Raw genomic sequence first — 27,490 nt, forward strand, 5'->3', positions numbered from 1 at the left:
CACACACACACACACACACACACACACACACACACACACACACACACACACACACACACACACACACACACACACACACACACACACACGCTGTACTGAACTAAACTTAGTAGCCTGGGCCTGGATTTGTAATACTCATTGTTTCTAGTAATCCATGGATAACCAACCTTCCCGTGATTGTCTAGCTACAGGTTTCACGTGTATCTGTAGCATATGCTGACTGTTCTTATTATCATCATTCTTCGACAACACAACACTTGCAGGGTTGTAAATACAAAGAAAGGACATGTCGCGATACAAGGACACGAGGCTTAGTCGGGTAGTTTTCCTTGCATGGGACAGAGGAAAGTAAACTTTATTGCATATGTTCGTTAATAGTTCTTAATTACATCTTGTTATGTTATGACATGTCTCAGATCACATTGATCGATGTCATTGTAATACTACGATATATGTATATATAGTTCATTATGACCGCTGAGCGAAACTCAGGGTAATTCATACGAACCAGCTATATTAGGAATCACGTAAATACACCAAAAGGTCAATGGCGAGCATTAGTAATTTATTTAGTTCATGTTATATTCTCATCAAAAACATACTTTGTCCACGCTGAAAAACACCTCTTGAGAACAGTTCCACCCGAGGTGCGATACAGTGTCACCTGCAAGACCCTCCCGAGGTGCTTGTCTCAGACCACGCGCACTGAGAATACGCATGTATGTAGGACGTGCCACATATACCGCATTGTGCCTTCTAGTTTAAACACATGCCACATGCCTCGACTCGCGGACATAATATCATATTACGGATGACTGCCTCCATGTTGCGTGTTTTTCGAATATTAGTGTATAAGTAGAATACTCTGCGGTACGAGCCTCCATGAAAAAGATTTAATTTACTCCATCAATATATACGGCTGACATTCTTTTGCGTAAAGAGGGTTTAAATCAAAACTAGTAGCTTGAGGCGGTTATAGAACGTGAGGAATGTGTGTTGAGTACTAACTCGTCATGATTATTCAAGCAATTTATAGACTTTGGCTTTTTTTTTTTTTTAAACAACGCTTGTAATAGAAGCCAACCCTAACGAGAAAGGGCATTGATGATAGCATTTTGGAGATTGGTTAGACGAGGCGAAATGAATATGTGATATTATTTCGTGTTTCACGTAAACTGTAAATATTTCCCAAAAATGAGCGGTGGTGGTGGGGTCATGTAGAGATGTTGGGAATAAACCACACCAACACAAGTTCCATTCCAACTATATGTGAAACATGTACAATCGCTTAGGATGTTTGTCAAAATACAGCTAGCAGATGGTAGGTTATCCTATAACATATGCAAGAGGTGGTTATGTGAATCAATTAACCCTCGAGAAGTAGTACAGATAACCATCCCGTGATGTGTACTGTAACAGATGCAACTGCTGAGCGTCATCTTCCAGTGTGATGACGACATGAACTTCAACCTTTATCACGTGTCCAGTACCGGAACTAGAAAACACAGTCGGTACCTATACTCCCACCCGCCCAGGCTAGATAAAGCATGTCATATTAAAATTTCTTTGATATGTGACGTGATTTGTATACAATATTCGCAAGTGTCATAGTGCTGAGATGTCAAAACGAGAATTCGCATCATTCCTGGGCAATACACTGCCCCTGATGCGGTAATAAGTCAAGCTTTTCTAAATATTTCAAGTTTTTATTGAAGCTCATCTGTCTGATCAATTCGCAGCATGGTAATATCTCCTCTGAGAATTATGTTATATTTCAACCACATCTTCGATTATTTACACTTTTTAAAACATAATGAGGATTTCCATGAAGACCTTATGGATATTTATTGTCATTACAATGGGGCAAGTCATAATACTTGTTATACAGCTTTCAGAATGTCCCTTAACCGATTTGCTCGGACGGGCACATATTATATATGTTTACCTTTTTGACATACTTAATGTCTGTACAATGACACGTGACCTAATCAAGAAATTAATGATGTTTCAATCTTTCGTTATTTTTTTAAATCCTCTAACTTCCTTACATGAACAGTTCGCTAAGCATGCCTGTATTCTAAAATTAAAAACCCCATCGAATTCACTCTACGTGACGATGTAGATCAAGGCCTATATATCTGTCACACAGTAAATATAATTCCACCCGATTCCCTCGCCACTGAGATACACTGGATGGAAGGAGTGTGGGCAAAGAAAGGGGACGTCTTATACAAAATCATCAATATGGGCCATCTCTTCAACTGATTCGATTTGTGACAATTTATTTTCACAAGTTTGCGTGAAACTTTGTGTTGCGTCATAACTCTTTTAGGTTGTCCTGTGATGGGAGATTCACAAGAAGTATCTGTGATAGATTGTATGAGTGAGTTGCGAGATGCAGGGATTGACCTACCTGGTCTTCTCCTCCAGGTGAAGCCCCTCCCTTCTTCAACAGCATGACCAGCTGAGAGCGCAGGATGATGCCAGTAAACTTCATAGGAATGACTTTGCCCACCATCTCGTACATACTGTAAAATATACATAAATGTCTCTCGCACTACTTTTTACAAACAAATGTCAGTGAATGGGCAACGATAACACGGCGTTTATTGTCAAGGTCACGTTACTGGAATAAGACAAAGAAATAGTTTCCAGTCAAGTATTTTGAGGATGACAGAATGTTCATGCTGTAGCATTTAATCAGGTTCTGTGTAGGTACACCTTGTAACTGTGACGTGTGACCTTGAGATGTAACTGGTACACTGTAGGCAACCTTGAATGCGACATATTCGGAATTACATCACAGGCGCTGCTCACCACCTAACTGAACAGAAAGTGCGGTGTGTTGTCGCAAAAGGACAAATCTCATGGAAGAGCAAAGACTACAATATGAATGAAATCGATGTTATCTGATAAGAAAGAAACCTAGTTTAAAAGGTTACGTGCCACAATACTTGCTTTTAACCTGTTAAATCTGTGTATCAATATATCAGAGTTCTGACTTGCAAATATGTTGAAGTCTTCAGTGCATGAGACACATTACCCTACTCTATTGCATCTAGTCATTGCGTGCAACATATAAACCATGTATATGTCATTCTAAATGACCAACCTGTCACACAAGCTAAGATTACTTGTAATGGCAAACATACATCTGCAGCTAATTTATAAAGTTTCACAAATGACATTGTCACCAGGTTAAATATCATAATAGTGTCCTCGATTCAATCAAAGTCAATGTCACAATGAAGACCCTATATATAAATTCAGGTTCAACAACAAGAAGCTTACTTTATAATATGTAGCTATTGCAGCCATGAGCTTATGTTCTTTGTTTTCTGGATACAGGCAGTTTGCCATGGCAACATCCATAAAAAGGCTGAATCTGTTTATCGTGTTGAGATATGACATTGAGAACAGATATTTACTTGAGGGGAAACTGAGGGAAATTATCTCGTCGAATTTATAAGTGGTGATGTAATTATCTGTAACAAAGGTATGGGCATGTTGTTTGCCTACTGGTTTGCGAGTTGCACGTGTTCTGGTCCTACATCTTTTACTCTGTTGTTTGTGTACAGCTGTACTCTAATTACAGGGCATTGCTAATCAACAGTTCGCCTTGACGCGACGGGGAGCTGTCGTCATGGCTGTCTCCACCACCTCTTGCACTGGCTACACTCGCACACTTGTCGTGACGAGATCTCGTTTGGATTTCATTTTTCGCAGAGTCAACTTGAGAAACCACATGATTCAATGCAAGGAGAGTATGTTGTAATGACTCCCTTGCTGTATCCGTCGCCCAGGAAGCCACTGCAGCCACACGCCGTTGTTTCAATTTTGTACCACTTCATAAATACAGTCAGGTTGAATGTGTTGAATAGTAACCATCATCCACCAGACATGTTTAGGACCCATTAGAGAGCGAACGCTATGCAGTGCAGAGTGTCATTTAGAAATAGTGTTACAAGTAGTGACATACTATAATAACATATAGCAGTAGTGATATAAGTATAATTACACACAGAAGCAGTGATATAAGTCTGATAACTAGCCATAGCTGCTTAACGTGGTCAACCATCCAACTACTCTCCGAGACTGACCTTGCTTAACTTCACCTGATTTGTGATCTGCGCGCTGTGCACAGGACCACGTGCCAACACGCAGTGCTAACAGTATAGTAACATTTAGATGCAGTAGTACAAGTAGTATGACATGTTTATATTCGCGTCCATATGTACATTCATATTAAGTGTATCAATGTAACATCGAAGAAGCATGGCAGGAGATCGTTTGTTTACATTGAATGCACAACTTTTCTTCATTTGTTGACGTTGGTAGATATACTGCTGATGCCCAATCCAGCTGTGTCCGCCCTGTATCCTGAATGCTACATGCCATATCTTGTAGTAGCTTCATGACTCCCGACTGACATTCGCTGGAGAAGAATATACTATTCTAAGACAACCAACTATCAACCCCACAGCCCTGCCAACAGCAGGTTGAGATGCTCTCAGATGGAGAGTGCAGTGCCAAAGATCGCGGGTGTATCCCACACCTGCCTCTGCTGGCACGTCATTACCTCCGGACAACATGGACGGAAACATTCAACACTGAAATCGCCGACACTCATCAATCACAAGGAGTGTGTGTTTCATCCTATATTTCAGTCGGTATCAGTGCTATTGAATTGCTATAGTTTTCACGTGACGTCCTTAATGCCTGAAGCACCTATTTCCATATGTGAATAAACATCACTGAGGTTGTTAGAGACCTTGACAGGAAGCATTAATCATTCTGCATAATTGATATGAACATGGCTCGTGACGGGCAAGTCTGAATGTGTATGTGGTATCGTCGTTGTGCAAGTTAAAATAAACCATAATACTGACGATCTCTAAATAAAAGTGCTTTGTTTTATGTGATAGAAGAACACCGTACGAAGAACGATAACAAAAAGCGATAAACTGGAATCACGCGAACTTTACATCTCCGTTTATCGCCAAGTGTACGAGTCAGTCCACTGTGGGAATGAACATCTGAAGAACTAATTTGGCATGAAGCTATCACTTAGACTGTGATTGATTAAACCAGATGCCGTTTGTTGCAGATGACCATTTTGCGTTGTGTGATTGGTACGTAAATAGTCTTTGAAAATGTTTTAATCGCATGATACTTTCACACAGCCCTTAATTCCCCCATACTGCACAAACTCATGATGGACTACAGCAGAGTATAATACGTCACAGCTGCATATCAGGATGTGAACTTTCTATACTTTTTGTAAAGAGCTATAAATTACGTACAGTGCATTTCACTGATGTGCACAACCCTATTTATGAGGTTCGTATGTTTACAACATATACTTTAGTACAGGTAGCCATCTGACACACCTACAACCATTGAGTGATGTCACTTTTGTCATATCAAGCATAATAACGGCACAATAATGTTGTTTTCATCCAACGGTTGTTGACCTACTTGTCTCGGTGCCCGTCTTGAGGCTGGAGGAGGCAGTCCCCCTTGTCATCCTGTAATACAAGTAACAGACAGATTGCGTCACAACAGTCCTGTGCGAGTGTTCGGGGGTTATTTGAGGTACCTCATTATTATTTAGACCTGCAGAAATATTTCAAAAACTGTATGTATTACATTTAAGTTGAACACATGTATTTGTGTGGGTCCATCATTCACAGCCAAATCGTAACGACACCGGTGGAAGCATAATTTAAAAAATTGTGTTATGGAAATCAAAACAACATTTGCTTGACATCTCTTTAGTTGAACTGCATTAATCCGTTGACCATGACGGTACATAAAACAACCTTTGTCCAAATCTGCGTCATATCATGTAATGCCAAAAACTACCATTTGGAAGCAAATCAGGAGCAGTTTATCTTCAACGTCATATGCTTTTGTCAGTACTCAAGTTAATCACTCCAGATGTCTACAGACTTAACAAAACATGATATCTGCTGTAACGCCCAGCTCCAGCATACTGACTTGTTCAATGTCGGACTCTATATGTATTTTGTCAGACGGTCGAGGAATCGTCACGACGGGTAAGGCGTTGTAAACAGTTGTTTTGAGAATTCTTATCAATGTTGACACTCTCGTATGTGGGAAAATGACTGACAACTTTTTGCTCATAACATCTTTTGCTTTTAATCTGGAATACAGAGAAAAAGAAAAGGTCAAGTATTAATAACATCTCCATTACTATCAGGATATCGCATGACTTATTTCTCTGTTTCGAATGATCACGATAACTGGAGAACTTCATGGGAATGACGTTAAGAGTATAAACGTGTCTAGTTGTATCCAATGCAAACGGACACGATGCAGGGTGAATATATATTCTTTATCTATTCGGTTTATCGGCGCACATGCCGTGTACATAACCCACCTGCCTGGAGAGGATGTGGCTATGTCCGGTCTCACCCCTTCCAACCTGTACGACCCGTGAAGATCTGGGGTAGAATAGGTCTTCGGCAACCCATGCTTGCCGAAAAGGGGACTATGCTTGTCATAAGAGCCGACTAACGGGATCGAGTGGTCAGGCTCGCGGATGCATGTCATCGTATCCTAATTGCGTGGATCGATGCTAATGATTTCAATCACTGGATTGTCTGGTCCAGACTCGATTATTTACAGACCGCCGTTGAGTGCGGCGTTAAACAACAAACAAACAAACAAACCTACGTGTATGACCTTGTTGGTGCCTCCCACTCAAGGAGCGGAACCCCTCGTAGTTTGATGTGGATGTCATACAGGCCTTCGTTGAACAGATCCCCCGACCACTTGGCAACCTGAACACAAAGCCAGGAACAAACACTAGAATTATTGAGATGTTCTAAACATAAGTACGAAGTCACCACAGGACATTCACACATTATTGGCCGATTATAAGTCAGTACGTATGTGCACAGTTCTTCACATACTTCATTGGGTTGCTAAAACCTGTACAAAACCTCGGTACGTGTCAACGGACATGTTAGCTATCCTACTGTTTTGGAAAGTAAAGGTAAAGTTCTCTATCTCGATACAAGGATACCGTAGCTGGCTAGATGGAGAGCCCGATTCATGTGTTTCGTATTGATGCACCACACCGGTTGTAATCAAGTCTGTAACGTGGTGTGCAAGAAGTAACTTTGATATCAAGTGTCAAAGTCTACAACGGTGTATTGCCTCTGTTTAAGCGATGCATGTGCGTACAGTGATGTGCCGTCCAGGAAGGACCAAAGACCGTCTTGATCACAAGTCGTTCAATGTATGATACGGTCATCAAAGAAAGAACGAGGACCTACTCAGTCATTTTTTATTGCATTCTCGATTCACAAATGAATAAACTAAATAAACAACTTCATTTGAACCTAATAAATTACTGACAAACCGGGGTTCGCTAGCACCCGTTGTAAATAAATGCGACAAAACCTTTTTTTATAGTCAGCGTCGATTGTACGATTTAGATTTTGTTAAGGCAGAGGTCGTTATAAATTTGTCCATTGTCCAGTGGAAGTCCAGTACAGGAACTAGACGGCTTTAACAAAGTCTCTTAATTAGCAGTTGAACAGTATTAATTAGTAGTGCTAGACTCCTGCCGCTGTGAAACATTGAAGATAACCTTAATGAAGCTAGTGATACTTCCCTGACGAATTCTGTCAACTGGTCCACGTGACAATGTGATAATATAGGGTATGTTGTACACGTGTATGAGGACTGTGGGGACAGTGCAGAGAAGGATAGTTTACCATAAGTGTTATCATGAGAGGCATTCCATAGCTGATCTCATTGGTTGACTCTATCAAGATAACGGTGAGGCTTATGGTCATTCGGACAACGCCACCAAGAAACGATGCAGCTCCGATTAAAGCAAATGTTCCAGAGTAGATTGTCTTATATCCTATATAACTGGAAATAAAGTATATAAAACGTATATAACACTGTGAAGACCAAAAGGGGAAGCACAATGAAATGACTATAACTTAGAATGTATAAATAATTTAAGTTCCTTAAACGGTCATATACTTGGCTGACGATCTGTTCAGTAAGAAGGTGTTAGTTGCAATGTGTTTACTCAACTGCTTAGAGTATCTCGTTCTACTGGTTAATGGTAAATGAAAGTACTTGATCTGTACGTTCGGCTAATCACCTTAGGAGAGTCACAGAACTGTCCAGGTTCGAAGTAGTATTTCTCTGTTGATAAGACAAAGAGACGCTATGACATTATAATTAAATGCAACCGTCATATATTGTACATGTTAACTTTTCTTACTTTTCGAGTAAGTTTCCTACTATTCTCCCATACGCGGCTCCACACAGCAAGCACGGCACGAACAACCCGCTCGGGACAGTGACACCGTATGTCCAACACGCCAGCATGAAGAAACAGACGAAGAAGATCCACAGGGACGGCATGCTGAATCTTCCTGAAACAACAACACGCCAGCATGAAAAAAACAGAGAAAGAATATCGACAAGGACCGCGATGAATCTTCCGGAAACAACAACACACCAGCATGAAAAAGTAGATGAAGAATATCCACAAGGACCGCGATGAATCGTCCTGAAAACAACAACACGCCAGCATGAAAAAAAACCAGATGAAGAATATCCACAAGGAGCGCGCTGAATCTTCCTTAAACAACAACACGCAGATGAAGGCGATCCACAAGGACTGCGCTATATCTTCATAAAACAACAACACGCCAGCATGAAAGAACTTTATCAAGAATATCCACAAGGACCGCGCTGAATCTTCCTGAAACAACAACACACCAGCATGAAAAAACTAAACAGACGAAGAATATCCACAAAGACCGCGCTGAATCTTCCTGAAAGAACAACACACCAGCATGAAAAAACAGACGAAGAATATCCACAAAGACCGCGCTAAATCTTCCTGAAATAACAACACACCAGCATGAAAAAACAGATAAAGAAAATCCACAAGGACCGCGCTGAATCTTCCTGAAACAACAACACACCAGCATGAAAAAAACAGTCGAAGAATATCCACAAGTACTGTGCTAGATTTTCCTGAAACAACACCCCAGCATGAAAAAAAAGATAAAGAATATTCACAAGGACCGCGCTGAATCTTCCTGAAACAACACACCAGCATGAAAAACAACAACACGCTGATGAAGAAGATCCACAAGGACTGCGCTATATCTTCATAAAACAAAAACACGCCAGCATGAAAGAACTTTATCAAGAAAATCCTCAAGGACCGCGCTGAATCTTCCTGAAACAACAACACACCAGCATGAAAAAACTAAACAGACGAAGAATATCCACAAAGACCGCGCTAAATCTTCCTGAAAGAACAACACAACAGCATGAAAAAACAGACGAAGAATATCCACAAAGACCGCGATGAATCTTCCTGAAACAACAACACACCAGCATGAAAAAAACAGATAAAGAAAATCCACAAGGACCGCGCTGAATCTTCCTGAAACAACACAACCAGCATGAAAAACAACAACACGCTGATGAAGAAGATCCACAAGGACCGCGCTGAATCTTCCTGAAACAACAACACAGCAGCATGAAAAACAACAACACGCAGTTGAAGAATATCCACAAGGACCGCGCTGAATCTTCCTGAAACAAAAACACGCCAGCATGAAAAAAAAAAAAACAGACGAAGAATATCCACAAGGGCTGCGCTAAATCTTCCTGAAACAACAACACACCAGCGTGAAAAACAACAACACGCAGTTGAAGAATATCCACAAGGACCGCGCTGAATCTTCCTGAAACAAAAACACGCCAGCATGAAAAAAAAAAACAACAGACGAAGAATATCCACAAGGGCTGCGCTAAATCTTCCTGAAACAACAACACACCAGCATGAAAAACAACAACACGCAGATGAAGAATATCTAAAAGGACCGCGCTGAATCTTCCTGAAACAAAAACACGCCAGCATGAAAAAAACAAAAACAGACGAAGAATATCCACAAGGGCTGCGCTGAATCTTCCTGAAACAACAACACGCCAGCATAGAAAAAATTATCAAGAAAATCCTCAAGGACCGCGCTGAATCTTCCTGAAACAACAACATGCCAGCATGAAAAAAAAAACAGATGAAGAATATACTCATGGACCACGATGAATCTTCCTGCAAAAACAACATGCCAGCATGAACACACAAAAAACAGACGAAGAATATCAACAAGGACTGCGCTAAATCTTCCTGAAAACAACATGCCAGCATAACACACACAAAAAAGATGAAGAATATCCTCAAGGATCGCACTGAATCTTCCTGAAAAAACAACACGCCAGCATGATAAAACAGATAAAGAATATCCACAAAGACTGCGCTGAATCAACATGAAACACTAAAACGTCAGCATGAAGAATCAGGTATAGAAAATCCACATGGACGGCATGATCGTTCGTGATATATAACTTGCGGTTAGTAAATTACAATACCCAAATACGAAACACATGACATACAAATGGCGGCTTCTATTACGAGACCTCACTGCGAATACTATTTTGAATATCTTTAGATCGATCTTACTGTCGCCTGATTTGCAATTATAATCAGTAATGAATTTCGTTCAGCGCTTGATGTCCGAAAACAACCACCATGACCATTAGGACAGACAACTGGATCCGAGGGTGAAGATGCAAAAGATGCTAATCAAAAGAAGAAAGCGGATACACTGATAAGTTCAATAGTAAATAGTAAACAATCTTCCACGCAATGATAAGGGATCTCTGTTTAATAATGACACAATGAGTATGATCTTGCACTAATGGGTTCTATCTATTTGCAAAACAAACTAACAGGTAAAGGGGCTAGCAGACTTCAATACACTGCAGACCACTGTAACACACACAGGGGAAGGTCAAATTACGTAACGCCATTATCACGGAACCATTAAGTTTTGCATGAATAGTCTGTTTCCACTGATTGTCTTCGAACACTATAGCATTTAGTTTAGCAGGTAATCGCACAGCAGTGGAGCGTAGAACATGCCATTGTCGCCTCCATGTCCCCAACTTGAAGACTAAACTGACGCTTAAAAAGAGATAGAAATACAAAAAATGACTTTTGTGGAAACAATATTGACCTTTCGGTTGCGTAAGCATCTTTAATCTGTCACATCCTTGAAGGCTCCCAGTTACTTCATTGAATTATACACTACAAGACACAAGGCGCGCATGATATATCAAAAATCAAAATAATTACAAGAACCATCCAAGTTTTACATTTCTTTAATACATGTTGCAGTAACATTCATGTCAACTTTGTCAGCTTAGACAATTCAAGGAAAGAAACATTATGAGAGTAATTGCAAGCACGATCAGCAGATTTAGTATTTTTATAAACCTCATGTCAGTGAAGTAATTTTCAGTTAAAAATCTTAAGACTGGACTTAGCAGTAAACAATCCGTCTAGCAGGCGAAACCCTAGGAGGAGGCACTCGGTTAGATCTCACGAGAAAATACTATTGAAGACCTCGGGGGGAAACACATGGCGAGTCCTGGGGAGGAAGAACAAGGTAAGCCATCAGGACGAGGGAATCCGCGACACACTCTGAGAAAGCACAAGGTGAGGCCCAATTAAGGAAGGCATCCACGGGATAACGGAGGACAAAGAACGAAGACAATGTAACAATAGAATGGTTCCACAACCTGATGTCTAATATAATTCCTACCAATATTACAAAGGGGACAACATGGACTTAAGTGTATGGTGTACGATGAGTGGTAAGCAAAACGACTTTGAGCTGCTCTCCTCGTCTAGGCCTGGTTAGACAGTGTACCGTCACTTTCAACATTGCTGCTATTCCGATTACTATTGCAGTATGAGTGTATTACTGTTGTTGTATTGGTGTATACTCATCGACAAAAGAAACGCGAATACCATACATGTTGGTTAATATATGAAGAATGGCTAAAATTCAAGAGATATTAGATTTGTTCGAGGCACAAACGAACATACTGGTATGTTGTGTGAATCGACGCTCATGAACGTGATAGACCCATGACTCCAGATGCACCATTTGTCTCGTGCAGTATTAGCTTGTAAAGTTTGGAAATCACATGCAGCATATCGCGATAAGAATAAAGACATTATGGTACCACATGAGTGATTGTTAGTTTTGTCATAAAGTGGTCCACATTTGAAACATCTCTTCATAACGTACAAACTTTTCTAAACGTTTCAATGGTTCGCGTTTCTTTTGGCGGTGTGTATATATTTCGTTAACGCAAAGGTATTATACCACTGTGTATGCCAAGATAGGGATGCCTTTCTGTGGATACACTGATCATGTCATTTAGAACCCGGTGTTCATGAAGAAGCATGTGACGATAAAGGAATGCGCCTAGTCCACAACCCAATGGTAACTCCCTCTATGGCGGCAATAAACCCAGATTGAATTGTAATTTTAAAAATGTATATGCCACAGACGATTATGTCCCATGACTTATCCCCCGATCCCACAGAAGCGCACTGGCTTGATGTCAGGTGTGGTACTGCTCCAATACACGTGGAGACAGGGCGATACAGCAACCTCCCAATTGAAGTGTTTTAACTGTACAGAAACTTGGAAGACGACATTCATGTCCTCCTATATTGCCCTGTCTACAATAGGGAATGTGCCACACTGACTACAAAATGCCACGAGGTGTATTGTAGTTTTAATTATCTGTGTGATGTCAAAACAAGTTTGTTTTGTTTTATCATCATGTGACATGTAAAGTGTAACGGCCAAAACCTGATGTGTTATTTTAAAACAGAGAAAGACCCGTATAATCGTTTCTAATATTACTAATATAACAAACAATAGAACTGTATCCTCTTTTTTTAAGAGTGTACTTTTACCCATGGACTGTAGACAATATTTTAATGTAATTAGGATGAGACGTAAATACACATTCTGTCTGTCGGTCGTTTCTTAACGTGCAACTTACTTGGCATTAAATAAATTCCATTTATAGCTACCCACCTTTCCAAAATGTGAACTGCTTTAAATTGTCAGATCCCCGCCAGCATGTACACACTGGCCCCACTTTGGTTGTTCGAGGTCCAGGTGACGCAACTTGAGCACTGGGTCCCCATGGGTCCCAACAAGTCTTACCCATAACGAAAAAAGTGTGTTTTCCGGAGGCAAGTGTCATGTTATGAATATTTGTTTGATGTTGTTTATTAGCGTAATGTAGTGTGAATAAACATTGTAATAAGTGAGCCTTGATGAGCCACATACAGTGTGTTTATTCCTAATACAGGATATTTGTCATCACAAAATTTACGAGCGTTATAATCCATGTATCATATGATGTTATTCTTTAATTCATACGCCATAAACGGTTCCTAAACATTGCACATTTTCCTGGAATGTGCGATTAAGATATTGCGTCAAAAGGTCAATGCTTAGTCAGTCGGACAGTGACAAAATAGTTTCGACTGAATCTTCCTTTCAGGTAAAGGACCACCGGCTGGAGTTTCTGTACCTTCATTATCTTTTGAGTGGAAGCTACTCCAGTCAATGAGATGTGTAATCTGGTTCATGCGGTCACTCGTCCTGGGGTCCAATCCCAGTGAATGAGGTTCGTTTAAGTTGTTTGTTTGTTGTTTAACACCGCTCTCAGCAACATCCCAGCCAGTCTGTAAATAATCGAGTCTGGACGAGACGATCCAGTGATTGACATCATAAACATCGATCCACGCAATTTGGATAAAATGACATGCATCAACAAAGTCAGCGATCCTGACCACCCGAGCCCGTTAGTCGCCTGTTACGATAAGCATGGGTTGCTGAGGACCTATTCTAGCCCGGATATTCGCGGGTCCGTTTGTTTTGAGTCTGCCTGATCCTTACATTGTTATTGTGTTACGAAATTAGTCCGATGTCCCCTACACCGACACAGTGATACAAAGCAAGAATTGCGCGCTTTGGTTAATTTTGACACTTTTTGCTTGTTGTTGGAAGGGCGACAACGCGACAATATCCCTTCTATTATTCCATATATAAATGCGGTTTACCAGACACCTTCGGCCATTTTGGTCTCATTTCGGTATGGAATGTACACGAACCTCTTCCTCAGTTATGGTTTCTATGTTTTGTAGCCGTCCACTAAATGAAGTAAACTGTCGTATATTCGAGAAAAGACTCCAAGTCGCAGAAGTCTACAATCACAGTTATGGGAACTGATAACCAGACCGACCTCATATAATGTATTCGTTGCTTGTACACCTGCAAGAGGGCTCAGCTACGCCCCTGACGTTCGGCATCAAATGTAAGACTATAATTTTGACATTGAAGACAAGTACAGTTAAAAGCTAATATAACGTATAGAATGAGTGAGTGAGTGAGTGATTATGGTTTTTCGCCGCTTTTAGCAATATTCCAGCAATATTTCATTTCATGGAGTAGTTTAAAATATCTTTAAAAAAACATATTGTTATAAAGGAATTCAATAAACTACAACCAAAACAGTTGTGGGGACTGCAAACTCTTGTCCTGAATGTTGGTGTTTTTAGAATGAATCTCTGGGTGTTTATTGAACATTAACTTGACCAATATATATTGTTAAGTTCATAATAAATCATCTCAATTATAACGGTACGGTGAAGTGTACTCCTTTTGTTCCTGTGCACAACTTTATTGTTTATCTGAAAGATGGTATATATTAGGCCGTTTTAGTTAGCCAGTATACATTCTTCCACAGTATTGTAATGCTGAATCATAATATTTGCTAAAAATACATTATAAAGTGAGCTGCGCAGTAATTGTAGAATGGTTTCAATTTATAAACTCGAATATACATGCAATATGGAATATATACCTACAATGTTATATGTATGTGAAGATACAAGATAGTGATGCCACAAAAGGGTTCAGGCACGGTAAAACACAAACACCCATTTGAGGCCCATGTGGGCTATACACGTACGTCAACTCAGGACCATATTCTAAAACCCTCAGACAAATCTGAACCGAGCCCCGAAGGGCTCCCCATTTGGGGCCCTATTCACGGCCCACATTATCCCCAAATGGGGCCATGTGACGTGCTGGTGGGGATTCTACGCTTGTAACTGCGTCTTCGTATTAAGAGTGACTCAGTGACGTAAGTATCAATCGAGGCAGAACTATTTCTAACTGTTGAGCTATAGAATGAACAACACAATGCACGTAACTTTAACGGGACATGTGAAATCCCAAACCCTTTATGATAAATATTCATGATCAGCGAAATACGTGTAATCTGCAGTACATGTACCTGCTTGATGGAAAAGCTGTTTGATTGCCACTTCTTGTGAGTTAAAAAACAACGTTGCCATGTCGTTGTAGTAGCCGTCCTCGCAGAAGTAGGTTCGGACAGTGGTCTCCACATTCTCCTCTAGAGATACATTCAGATGGCCCTCAACCTGGCAACACAAGCACTCTCCAGTATCACCCTAGCAACAAAAACAGTCCTCAGTATCACCCTAGCAACAAAAACAGTCCTTAGTATCACCCAAGCAACACAAGCGGTCCTCGGTATCACACTAGCAACACAAGTAGTCCTCCGTATCACCCTAGCAACACAAGTAGTCCATCGTATCACCCTAGCAACACAAGCAGTCCTCAGTATCACCCTAGCAACACAAGTAGTCCTTAATATCACCCTAGCAACACAAGCAGTCCTCAGTATCACCCTAGCAACACAAGCAGTCCTCAGTATCACCCTGGCAAAACAAGCAGTCCTCAGTATCACCCTAGCAACACAAGTAGTCCTTAATATCACCCTAGCAACACAAGCAGTCCTCAGTATCACCCTAGCAACACAAGCAGTCCTCAGTATCACCCTAGCAACACAAGCAGTCCTCAGTCAGCAATATCACCTTCCAGATAACGGAAAATAGCAAACCATGAATGCTTAAATATTTTTTTGTAATATATGGCTGATTTAAAGTAACAAAGATCGCATCTGTACACAAGAGGATACAAAATTACCAATGTGATAAAAGAAGTAAATTGGCTTCTGGCTGAATGGTGTCTCCGTCCAAGTTACGAGTCAGAGTGTAATGCTTCTACTCAGCTTGGATTCCTGACTACAGATATGCTATGGACACGATCCTTCACGATCATCGCCGTGAGTTTAGCTAATAGCCACGTTAACAACATTTCATATCACGGCATGTCAGCTTAATGTGAGAGGAAAATCCGAAGTGATGTAGGTATCAGACGTTTATTTTTCTTTTGTTGCATCCTAGTAGCAAAAAAAGGATCATAATCAGGGCAAATCAGGGATCATAATCAGGGCAAATCAGGGATCATAATCAGGGCCAATCAGGGATCATAATCAGGGCCAATCAGGGATCATAATCAGGGCAAATCAGGGATCCCAATCAGGGCAAATCAGGGATCATAATCAGGGCAAATCAGGGATCATAATCAGGGCAAATCAGGGATCATAATCAGGGCAAAACAGGGATCATAATCAAGGCAAAACAGGGATCATAAGGGATAGCAAGACTATGTCACAGTTTAGTTACATTGTGGCATATACTGCGTGTTTTTGTCCAAGGTTGTATCATGCAAGAGGTCGCGACTCAACAAAATATAAAATATAAATACTCTCCAGACTATTGCTGTTGAACTTACGGTTAAAGGACTGCACTCCCCAAGGGTCATGGCGGCAGTAAATGCAACCGTTGTTGTTACCATAGCAACCAAAACAGCCTCAAGAATTCTAAATAGACGAGACAGTTGTTAGACATATTATCTAGGAAACTGGCCCATGTGTCAGGGGGTTTGCGTACGACAGTATGGTGAAAATGTGTTCTTTTAATTCCATGTAATACAGTCAAGATTTCTTATCATACAGATACAAAATTTCCCTAAAGTGAAAACACCACTGACAACAGCACTGACTTCTCCTCGTGCACTGTTCCTCCATACTGGGGTTAATAACCAGGAGGTATGTGGTAACATAAGCATTGCTTAAAATGATATTCCAAACGTTCATGGCCAGTGTTTTAAATGTAAAGTAAATGACACACTAGATACTCATCCCCACCCTCTCCTCCTCCCCTCCATTAATTCATACTGGAATCTCACAATAAGTTCTCTTATATAAGACTGTGAAATATTTCGGACGTCATGGCGTCTGATTATGAGACACTGTCAATAATATGTTTGGAAATCATTGTATTTGAAGTATATTTCTAAATGATCCTCTGGAGAAACAGCTCGCTAAGAGACACCGTGCATCATGTGTTATGATACGTATGTCGGCCTACTTTCCTGCCTTTCGTCTACGACATGGTGGTGAAGGCGGATACAGTCGATGTCTTGTCAAGTCGTCCACCACACCGTGAAGTAGACGGATACAGCTAATGTCTTGTGTAACCGTCTACCACACCGTGAAGTAGACGGATACAGTTAATGTCTTCTCCAGCCGTCTACCACATCGTGATGTAGACGGATACAGTTAATGTCTGGTCAAGCCATCTACCACACCAGGAAGTAGACGGATACAGTTGATGTCTTGTCCAGCCGTCAACCACACCGTGAAGTAGACGGACACAGTTGATGTCTGGTCCAGTCGTCTACAACACCGTGAAGTAGACGGATACAGTTGGTGTCTTGTAGACGGATACATTCGATGTCTGGTCGAGCCGTCTACCACACCGTGGAGTAGAAGGATAAGTCGATGTCTTGTCCAGTCGTCCACCACACCGTGAAGTAGACGGATACAGTTAATGTCTTGTCCAACCGTCTACCACACCGTTAAGTAGACGGATACAGTTAATGTCTTGTCCAGCCGTCTTTCACATCGTGATGTAGACGGATACAGTTAATGTCTGGTCAAGTCGTCGACCACACCGTGAAGTAGACGGTTACAGTTGATGTCTTGTCCAGCCGTCTACCACACTGTGAAGTAGACGAATGAAGATAATGTCTGGTCAAACCATCTACCACACCGTGAAGTAAACGGATACAGTTGATGTCTTGTCCAACCGTCTTCCACATCGTGATGTAGACAGATACAGTTGATGTCTGGTCAAGCCGTCTACCACACTGTGAAGAAGACGGATACAGTTAATGTCTGGTCCAGTTGTCTACCACACCGTGAAGTAGACGGATACAGTTGATGTCTTGTCCAGCCGTCAACCACACCGTGAAGTAGACGGATACAGTTGATGTCTTGTCCAGCCGTCTACCACACTGTGAAGAAGACGGATACAGTTGATGTCTTGTCCAACCGTCTTCCACACTGTGAAATAGACGGATACAGGTAATATCTGGTCCAGTCGTCTACCACACCGTGAGGTAGACGGATACAGTTAATGTCTGGTCCAGTCGTCTACCACACCGTGAAGTAGACGGATATAGTTAATGTCTGGTCAAGTCATTTACCACACCGTGAAGTAGACGGATACAGTTGATGTTTGGTCAAGCCGTCTACCACACCGTGAAGTAGACGGATACAGTTAATATCTGGTCAAGTCATCTACCACACCCTGAAGTAGACGGATACAGTTAATGTCTTGTCCAGTCGTCTACCACACCGTGGATAAGACGGATACAGTTAATGCCTTGTCCAGCCGTCTACCATACAGTGAAGTAGATGGATACAGTTGATGTCTGGTCCAGTCGTCTACAATACCGTGAAGTAGACTGTTACAGTTGATGTCTTGTCCAGCCGTCTACCACACTGTGAAGAAGACGGATACAGTTGATGTCTGGTCAAGCGGTCTACCCCCCTTTGAAGTAGACGGATACAGTTGATGTCTTGTCCAGTCGTCTACGACACCGTGAAGTAGACGGATATAGTTGATGTCTTGTCCAACCGTCTTCCACACTGTGAAGTAGACGGATACAGGTAATCTCTGGTCCAGTCGACTACCACACCGTGAAGTAGACGGATACAGTTAATGTCTGGTCCAGTCGTCTACCACACCGTGAAGTAGACGGATACAGTTAATGTCTGGTCAAGTCGTCTACCACACCGTGAAGTAGACGGATACAGTTGATGTCTGGTCAAGCCGTCTACCACACCGTGAAGTAGACGGATACAGTTAATATCTGGTCAAGTCATCTGCCACACCCTGAAGTAGACGGATACAGTAATGTCTTGTCCAGTCGTCTACCACACCGTGAAGTAGACGGATACAGTTGATGTCTGGTCCAGCTATCTACCACACCGTGAAGTAGATGGTTAAAGTTGATGTCTTGTCCAGTCGTCTACCACATCGTGAAGTAGACGGATACAGTTGATGTCTTGTCCAACCGTCTACCACAACGTGATGTAGGCAGATACAGTTGATGTCTGGTCAAGTCGTCTCCCACACCTTGAAGTAGACGGATACAGTTGATGTCTTGTCCAGCCGTCTACCACACCGTGAAGTAGGCGGATACAGTTGATGTCTAGTCCAGCCGTCTACCACACCGTGAAGTAGACGGATACAGTTAATGTCTGGTCAAGCGGTCTAACACACCGTGAGGTAGACGGATACAGTTGATGTCTTGTCCACCCGTCTACCACACCTTGAAGTAGACGGATACAGTTGATGTCTAGTCCAGCTATCTACCACACCGTGAAGTAGACGGATACAGTTGATGTCTGGTCCAGCGGTCTACCACACCGTGAAGTAGACGGATACAGTTGATGTCTGGTCCAGTCGTCTACTACATAACGGATACAGTTTTTAAGATACGTCATTGTGGGTAACTGAATCAATACAAAGAGCTTGCATCTTCTTCATCACCAAACAACGACACCAAATTAACTGTATTTATTGTGTATGTTTTGATGAAAAAAATCAAACTGATATTTTATTCGCGTTGACACTGCTTTCAGTCTGCGTCAGCGTCACGCTGATTTTATGGGCAAGATCGTGAAAAAATCAGTAAAGCAACACACAAGAAATAGAACATTTGTCTTTTCACGTCAAATAACCTGTATATCTCATCCTATGACCGGAAAATCTGCGCCACATGAAAATATCAATCTTGCCAGGTCACTCCATCAGATAAACATGTCATTAGACAAGAAAGGCCAAATACCCTTGTATGTCATAAAATTGATAAGATTGCATGCTCCACCTTCCAGTGCAGAGTTGCGGATGCTTGTGGTCTGAGTGATTACATCGAGTTTGGAAGAAGAACATCGTGTAAACGTGACACTGTGTCAATGTATAGATGCAGCGGGACAAGCCTAGGACAATTCATTTTCGGTTCTCAAAAAGTAAATGTGATTCTACATACTTATAAATACAATAAAGCAAACGAATTATGTGATCAGTAATTGAACCGTATACTGTGATGGCGATCCATGCAATCAGCAGTACATACATCAGGCACATATCTGGTGTCGTGCTATTTGTCAGGAACTAACAACCAATCAACTGTTATACGAGAGTAATTCGAACATTTCGTGGCCTTCTGGAGATATTGCATTTTGTAATGTGAGGTTTTAACACGCGTATGAAGAGTATCATTTCTTTTTAGACGACACCACGTTTCGGAGTGCATCTGTTGTCGAGAAGTCAGCGAGCGGGTTTGAAAGGTTTGAGGAGCTGCGAAAATGAAGAAAATTGAGAAACGAGCCATGGAAAGGGCATCTGGCAAAGATATACACACATGGGGATGGCTGCCATCCCTATTCCATTAAGAAATCAATGTTATTTAAAGGAAATATTTTACTCCTAAACTACACCTCTCTCCTTAACGATCTCAGCACACCTCCATACAAGGTCGTGTCAGGTGAAGCCCTAAATTTACATGAAGGATGTGTGGGTTCTTTAGCCAATCAGAAGTCAGCTTTTCCACCTCGATTCGGAAATTTCGATGTCAAAAAGATATCAATAATAAATTAAAGCGACAAAACAATTTACATAACGATTCCGACTATATCATAAGCATTTGTCTTTCAATCACTTGCAATTATTGATGATTCCAGGTGTTCGCGAAAAGGTGAGTGTTTCCTGCCCCACTGCACAGAACATAAATATTATGTTTATTATTATGTTTATTCAGCAAGGTAACGTAGGCCATCGGCCCATGTCACAACAGCTGCACAGCAGCCATTATTGTGATTGAAATTTACATCAGCAGTTTTTGTCCTTAATTGCATAGACTTATAAATATACAAAGATAAATGTCTTATGACATTACATTTATCAATTGGGATCGAGACATTTAATTTATGTAATCTGTGAAATGCATAGTACAGTGTCGTTTCTTGGAATGTACTGTTCACGCAATACGGCATACACCGTGCATACAAACAAGAAATGGTATTCATCCTGAACGAAACCTTTTTAAAACATTGAAAAACCTTTCATTTCTTGGAACATTTGCATACTTGCCAGTCTCAACGTTTAGTTGGCGAGAGCAACATCTAAGCTTTGCTAAAGCTACACGAAACGTATGGATAGAAATAAACTTAATATAATACTCTTGACACACTATAGGTTTATACACAGAGTAATTGAATGTGTTTGCACCAGGTGACAAGGATGCATGCCAGTCTTGCTGATAAATACATTTTGCTCTCATCATAAATTCTGATAAAAATGAATGATTCTTTGGAAGTTGCGAGTCTGGCATGGATAGTAATTTATACCAATATTTTATACACCGCTTGTTGGCATAAATATAATCAGGGTATCTCCCACATTCACCACGTACAACATGATTTGGAGTTGACGACTACACACCAAGAAAATATTTGCATGCCTGAACATGAACGCCTTCAATAACTCTGCTAAGCTTACAATCTGAGTCAACTTCTTGTCCCATTATTTCGGCACCCTACAATAAAATCGACATCACTTTACTATCTAAAACAAAGGTCTAAGTTTCGACAGCTATTTTAAGATACCAAATAATGCCTTTCTGGATTGCAACGAAGAATTCGTAACGTCCTTATTCCAGGTAAACTTTCCAGAAAATATTATACCCAAATACTTGTGAGATGAAAGACATTCAGTGCGAATATTGACTATTCCTCCTGTGGTTCTCCCGTTGTGGGGTATAAATGCCATGGCGCCCACCTACGACAGGGTGCATAACGTATCCACCACAACATAATATGGCGGCATTTATCGTTTACATTCACAGCAAGCCGCTTGACTTCGCTTTTGAGATATAGAAATCCGACATGTGGGTCTTATAAGGAGGTTAGGGGACAATTATTATGGAATATGATCAACGAGACCAGACCATCAATAGGTACTACTATACAACAGAATAACGTCGGTTGAGAGAAACCAAGGAAAGAACGTCGAGGAATAGCCAGTTCGTAAGTACTATACCCTGTAGGCCATGCTCCTCTGTACAAGGCACAAGTGGCAGTGGCTGCCAGCTGCAGATTACGGCTTTACATTACTTCCCCATGGCCCTCACTCTCCTGACCTTGCACCCTCGGACTTTTACTTCTTCCCTAATCTCAAATCAAACCTGTATGGTATTGTTTTTATCATTAACGACGAGGTGAGGTATATTGGGTATGTTAGGGAGTACCAAGATGCAGATTTAGATCACATAGCTGGAGCATCGCTGGATCAGTTGTATTGACGTCAAACAATTTGTATTCCGAACGAGTTTGTATGTGAGGCCAAGAAGTTATCGATTTACCCTCGTATATTGCGTGTGTCCTTCATGAAGTAGAGTAGGTACATACTTGAATATTTTATGCTTGGTGTGACAATATTTTATTCTGTGAACAGTCAACGCTTTGTTGAAGACGTTAAAGAGCGCACCAAGAAGTCCTCCAACAAAACCCATCACGATGAAGATGAGCAGGTCGACAGCGTTCCACAAGTGGCATCCTCCACTTTCCTCGCTCTGGCACTGTGGTGAATAGACATATACTTGTCACTGCTTCCGGAAACTCTCATTGCTGTCTCTATTAACATGCGGGTTTGTCAGCGTTCTGCCCGTGCGCGTTGGTTTCACCAAACTGGTGAATGCCTGAGACATTTGGCTCTCGTGTCACATCAAGTCTTAATGTGAAGTGCTGTTCAAAGCGGCGTAAAACAAACTATATGACACGCTCCGCCCAACATTCACAAGCGTATAATATAATATAATGATTGATAATAAAAAAGTTCATATCGATTATATACAAAGCCTCTCACAACGGAATTTATTGTTTTATCAAACTAAACATCCGTCAACCAGCAGTGAAAAAACATTATTGCGTTATGATAACCAAAGATTATGACGCTCTGGTTGACGCGGATAATACAACAAAGGTCACACGTCCACACACACGTAAACCCATTCATTGGAGCGTGAATCAAAGAATGTTCTTAATTATTAATGCATTCCAAAACAGCGTTCCTGAAAAAGATATTTGTTGGCAAAACACACATTTTTATTAAATATCCAGGCAATTTGACAGTCACGTCTCGGGAGAGAAAGCCAGTAAAGTCACATGTTATGTTTTGCCTTGACAATTGCATTTTTTCTTCTCATTGTGACAGATGCGCGGTGACAGGTTCAGTTTACCCATTTTTATGTTGAAAGCTTTGTATTAATGCCCACTTTGTCTTGAAGTGCTGTGTATTTTATAAATTACTTACTTTGAATTCTCCAAAGTTGATGAGTCCCGGTAGGTAGAAGTACCCCCAGTCTCTACTGTCAAGTCCTGACAGAAAGAAGTTCAGAGAGAACGTGGCGGCCATTGAGCAGAAGAACTAGGAGTAGACAAAATGAGTCACAATCAGAACACAAAAAAGTTAAAAAAACAATTTTATTAAGATTGGAAAAACAAGAAATAACAATATATTTTAATAAATTACAAGCTTATTGAATACGAACTTATACGACTTGTTGAGCCTTTGCCTTGCAAAGAGAAAGAGCAAAGAAGAAGAGCAAAGAGGAAGAGGGTAATGAATCCAATGACCAAAGTAATAATGTTGCGCGTTTTGAGCATGTTTTGGGTGAGAATTTATCGCATTTTGAATATCCTGTCCACATCCGTCACGATGTAATCTCATCATGTCATTCTTTCCCCAATTTCAGTTGACTTTCCACATTTCGACTGACATATCTTCAATCCTTGTTTAGCCGTTGTCTAAGACCAATAACATCATTGGCAACGTGAAGTCAAGTTACCGTCCTCCACGTCAGTTTCTGGTTCCAGAACGAACACCCTTCCTCCAAACTAAACAGAACACCTCCAATGGGGGCTCCAAAAGCAGCTGAAAATAAACGAACAAAACATTTTGTCATTATATCATTCGACCATATACAGTTATCATACTTAGAGAATACACAAAAGATGGTACAAGATAGTAACAAACATCACATGGAGGCAGCATGCAGTTTATATCCACCACCAGACACGACAGTGGCATGTCACACCTTTCAGCCACAACGAACGATTGTGTATCAATCACAGTAAAACGTTACAAACTATTGCTAACATACTTCCTCCTAAATGCCACATCCTCTAACCTGTCACAGCCTCCTACATGCCACACCCTCCTACCTGCCAAGCCCCATTCTGTCACATCATATTTCCCGCCACGACCTCCTACATGTAACACCCTCCTACATGCCACACCCTATTAACTGCCACACCCTCCTACATGCCACACCCTATTACCTGCCACACCCTATTACCTGCCACACCCTCCTACATGTCACACCCTATTACCTACCACACCCTCCTACATGCCACACCCTATTACCTGTCACACTCTATTACATGCCACACCCTCCTACATGCCACACGATCTTTCCTGACACACTCTATCTGCCTCATCGTCCTACCTGTTACATATTCGAACATTCCACACCCTCCTGCTCGCCACACCCCATCACATTTTACCCCGTCATACCTGTCACACCCAATTACCTACCATACCCTTCTACATGCCACACCCTATTACCTACCATACCCTTCTACATGCCACACCCTATTACCTACCATACCTTCCTACATGCCACACCCTATTACCTGCCACACCCTATTACCTACTATACCCTCCTACATGCCACACCCTATTACCTACCATACCCTTCTACATGCCACACCCTATTACCTACCATACCTTCCTACATGCCACACCCTATTACCTGCCACACCCAATTACCTACCATACCCTTCTACATGCCACATCCCTATTACCTACCATACCCTCCTACATGCCACCCCCTTTTACCTGCCACACCCTATTACCTACTATACCCTCCTACATGCCACACCCTATTACCTGTCACACTCTATTACCTACCATACCTTCCTACATGCCACTCCCTATTACCTGTCACACTCTATTACATGCCACACCCTCCTATCTGCCTCATCGTCCTACCTGTTACATATTCGAACATTCCACACCCTCTTGCTCGCCACACCCATCACATTTTACCCCGTGATACCTGCCACACCCTATTACCTGCCACACCCTTCTACATGTCACACCCTATTACCTGCCACACCCTCCTGCTCGCCACACCCATCACGTTTTACCCCGTCATACCTTCCACACCCTATTACATGCCACACCCTCCTACATGTCACACCCTATTACCTACCATACCCTCCTACATGCCACTCCCTATTACCTGTCACACTCTATTACATGCCACACCCTCCTACATGCCACACGATCTTTCCTGACACACTCTATCTGCCTCATCGTCCTACCTGTTACATATTCGAACATTCCACACCCTCCTGCTCGCCACACCCCATCACATTTTACCCCGTCATACCTGCCACACCCGCCGCCGCTCCTCCCGATACAAAGTCCCTCTTGTCTCTGTAAAATTAATGATGTTGATGATGATGTGATTGAATGATTCATAAACATCTGAGTAACAATCGCCGATGCGACGTTAAGTTTAAATTCACTGGCACACTCACTCTAAGTAGCAGTACATAGAAACTTCGTGTTGTGTTTAATTTTCTCATGTTATATAGTTCAGTGTATGTTTTTGTAACTGTTTGCATCGTTCATAATGACATCTAAAGGTGCTAGAAAACAATAGAACAAGTTGTACATATCATGGCCGCCCGACCTGGACACTAACACTCTGAAACACTGTGAGAGCCGTGAAGATCCGGGCTCGACGAAGTCTTCAGCAACCCATGCTTGTCGTAACAGGGGACAATGCTTGTTGTAAGAGGCGATTAACGGGATCGGGTGGTCAGGCTCGCTGACTTGGTTGATGCATGTCATTGTATCCCAAATGCGTAGATCGATGCTCATGATATCAATCACTGGATTGACTGGTCCAGACTCGATTATTTACAGACGCCGCCAAATAGCTGCAGAGTGCGGCGTTAAACAACAAGGAAGCAAGGGAACACCATGCACACTGTATCTAGGTCCGTAAAGTGTGTCACTCTAGGTAATGAACTACACTTGGGAACACGTGCACACTGTGTCTAGGTCTGTAAAGTGTGTCACTCCAGGTAATGAACTACACTTGGGAACACCGTGCACACTGTATCTAGATATGTTCTGTGTGTCACTCCAGGTAATGAACTACACTTGGGAACACCGTGCACACTGTATCTAGATATGTTCTGTGTGTCACTCCAGGTAATGAACTACACTTGGGAACACCGTGCACACTGTATCTAGATATGTTCTGTGTGTCACTCCAGGTAATGAACTACACTTGGGAACACCGTGCACACTGTATCAAGATATGTTCTGTGTGTCACTCTAGGTAATGAACTACACTTGGGGACACCGTGCAAACTGTATCTAGATATGTTCTGTGTGTCACTCCAGGTAATGAACTACACTTGGGGACACAGTGCACACTGTATCTAGATATGTTCTGTGTGTCACTCCAGGTAATGAACTACACTTGGGGACACCGTGCACACTGTATCTAGATATGTTCTGTGTGTCACTCCAGGTAATGAACTACACTTGGGGACACAGTGCACACTGTATCTAGATATGTTCTGTGTGTCACTCCAGGTAATGAACTACACTTGGGGACACCGTGCACACTGTATCTAGATATGTTCTGTGTGTCACTCCAGGTAATGAACTACACTATGGAACACGTGCTTACTGTGTCTAGGTCTGTAAAGTGTGTCACTCTAGGTAATGAAGTGCGCTTGGCGACAACGGGCACACTGTATCTAGGTCTGTAAAGTGTGTCACTCCAGGTAATGAACTACACTTGGGGACACCGTGCACACTGTATCTAGATATGTTCTGTGTGTCACTCCAGGTAATGAACTACACTATGGAACACGTGCTTACTGTGTCTAGGTCTGTAAAGTGTGTCACTCTAGGTAATGAAGTGCGCTTGGCGACAACGGGCACACTGTATCTAGGTCTGTAAAGTGTGTCACTCCAGGTAATGAACTACACTTGGGAACACGTGCTTACTGTGTCTAGGTCTGTAAAGTGTGTCACTCTAGGTAATGAACTACACTTGGGGACACCGTGCACACTGTATCTAGATATGTTCTGTGTGTCACTCTAGGTAATGAAATACACTTGGGGACACTGTGCACACTGTACCTAGGTCTGTAAAGTGTGTCA

General features: G+C 41.7%; 1 protein-coding gene across 1 annotated transcript in view; it reads right to left on the minus strand.

The window, feature by feature from the left end:
* LOC124132281 (H(+)/Cl(-) exchange transporter 6-like) overlaps nucleotides 1–27,490 on the minus strand; it is a 110,103-nt gene that overhangs the window by 45,610 nt on the left and 37,003 nt on the right. Inside the window, exons 10-21 of the mRNA XM_046496131.2 lie at nucleotides 25,692–25,738; nucleotides 24,084–24,169; nucleotides 23,549–23,662; nucleotides 22,645–22,814; nucleotides 16,617–16,704; nucleotides 15,250–15,397; nucleotides 8,273–8,426; nucleotides 7,749–7,908; nucleotides 6,700–6,806; nucleotides 6,001–6,166; nucleotides 5,479–5,528; nucleotides 2,414–2,528 (exon numbers count right to left, since the gene is read on the minus strand). Coding sequence (XP_046352087.1) covers nucleotides 2,414–2,528; nucleotides 5,479–5,528; nucleotides 6,001–6,166; nucleotides 6,700–6,806; nucleotides 7,749–7,908; nucleotides 8,273–8,426; nucleotides 15,250–15,397; nucleotides 16,617–16,704; nucleotides 22,645–22,814; nucleotides 23,549–23,662; nucleotides 24,084–24,169; nucleotides 25,692–25,738 — 1,405 coding nt within the window. The remainder of the gene's footprint in view (nucleotides 1–2,413; nucleotides 2,529–5,478; nucleotides 5,529–6,000; nucleotides 6,167–6,699; nucleotides 6,807–7,748; nucleotides 7,909–8,272; nucleotides 8,427–15,249; nucleotides 15,398–16,616; nucleotides 16,705–22,644; nucleotides 22,815–23,548; nucleotides 23,663–24,083; nucleotides 24,170–25,691; nucleotides 25,739–27,490) is intronic.

Source organism: Haliotis rufescens, unplaced genomic scaffold, assembly GCF_023055435.1.
Source record: "Haliotis rufescens isolate VD_foot unplaced genomic scaffold, xgHalRufe1.0.p SCAF_13, whole genome shotgun sequence".
NCBI lineage: Eukaryota > Metazoa > Mollusca > Gastropoda > Lepetellida > Haliotidae > Haliotis > Haliotis rufescens.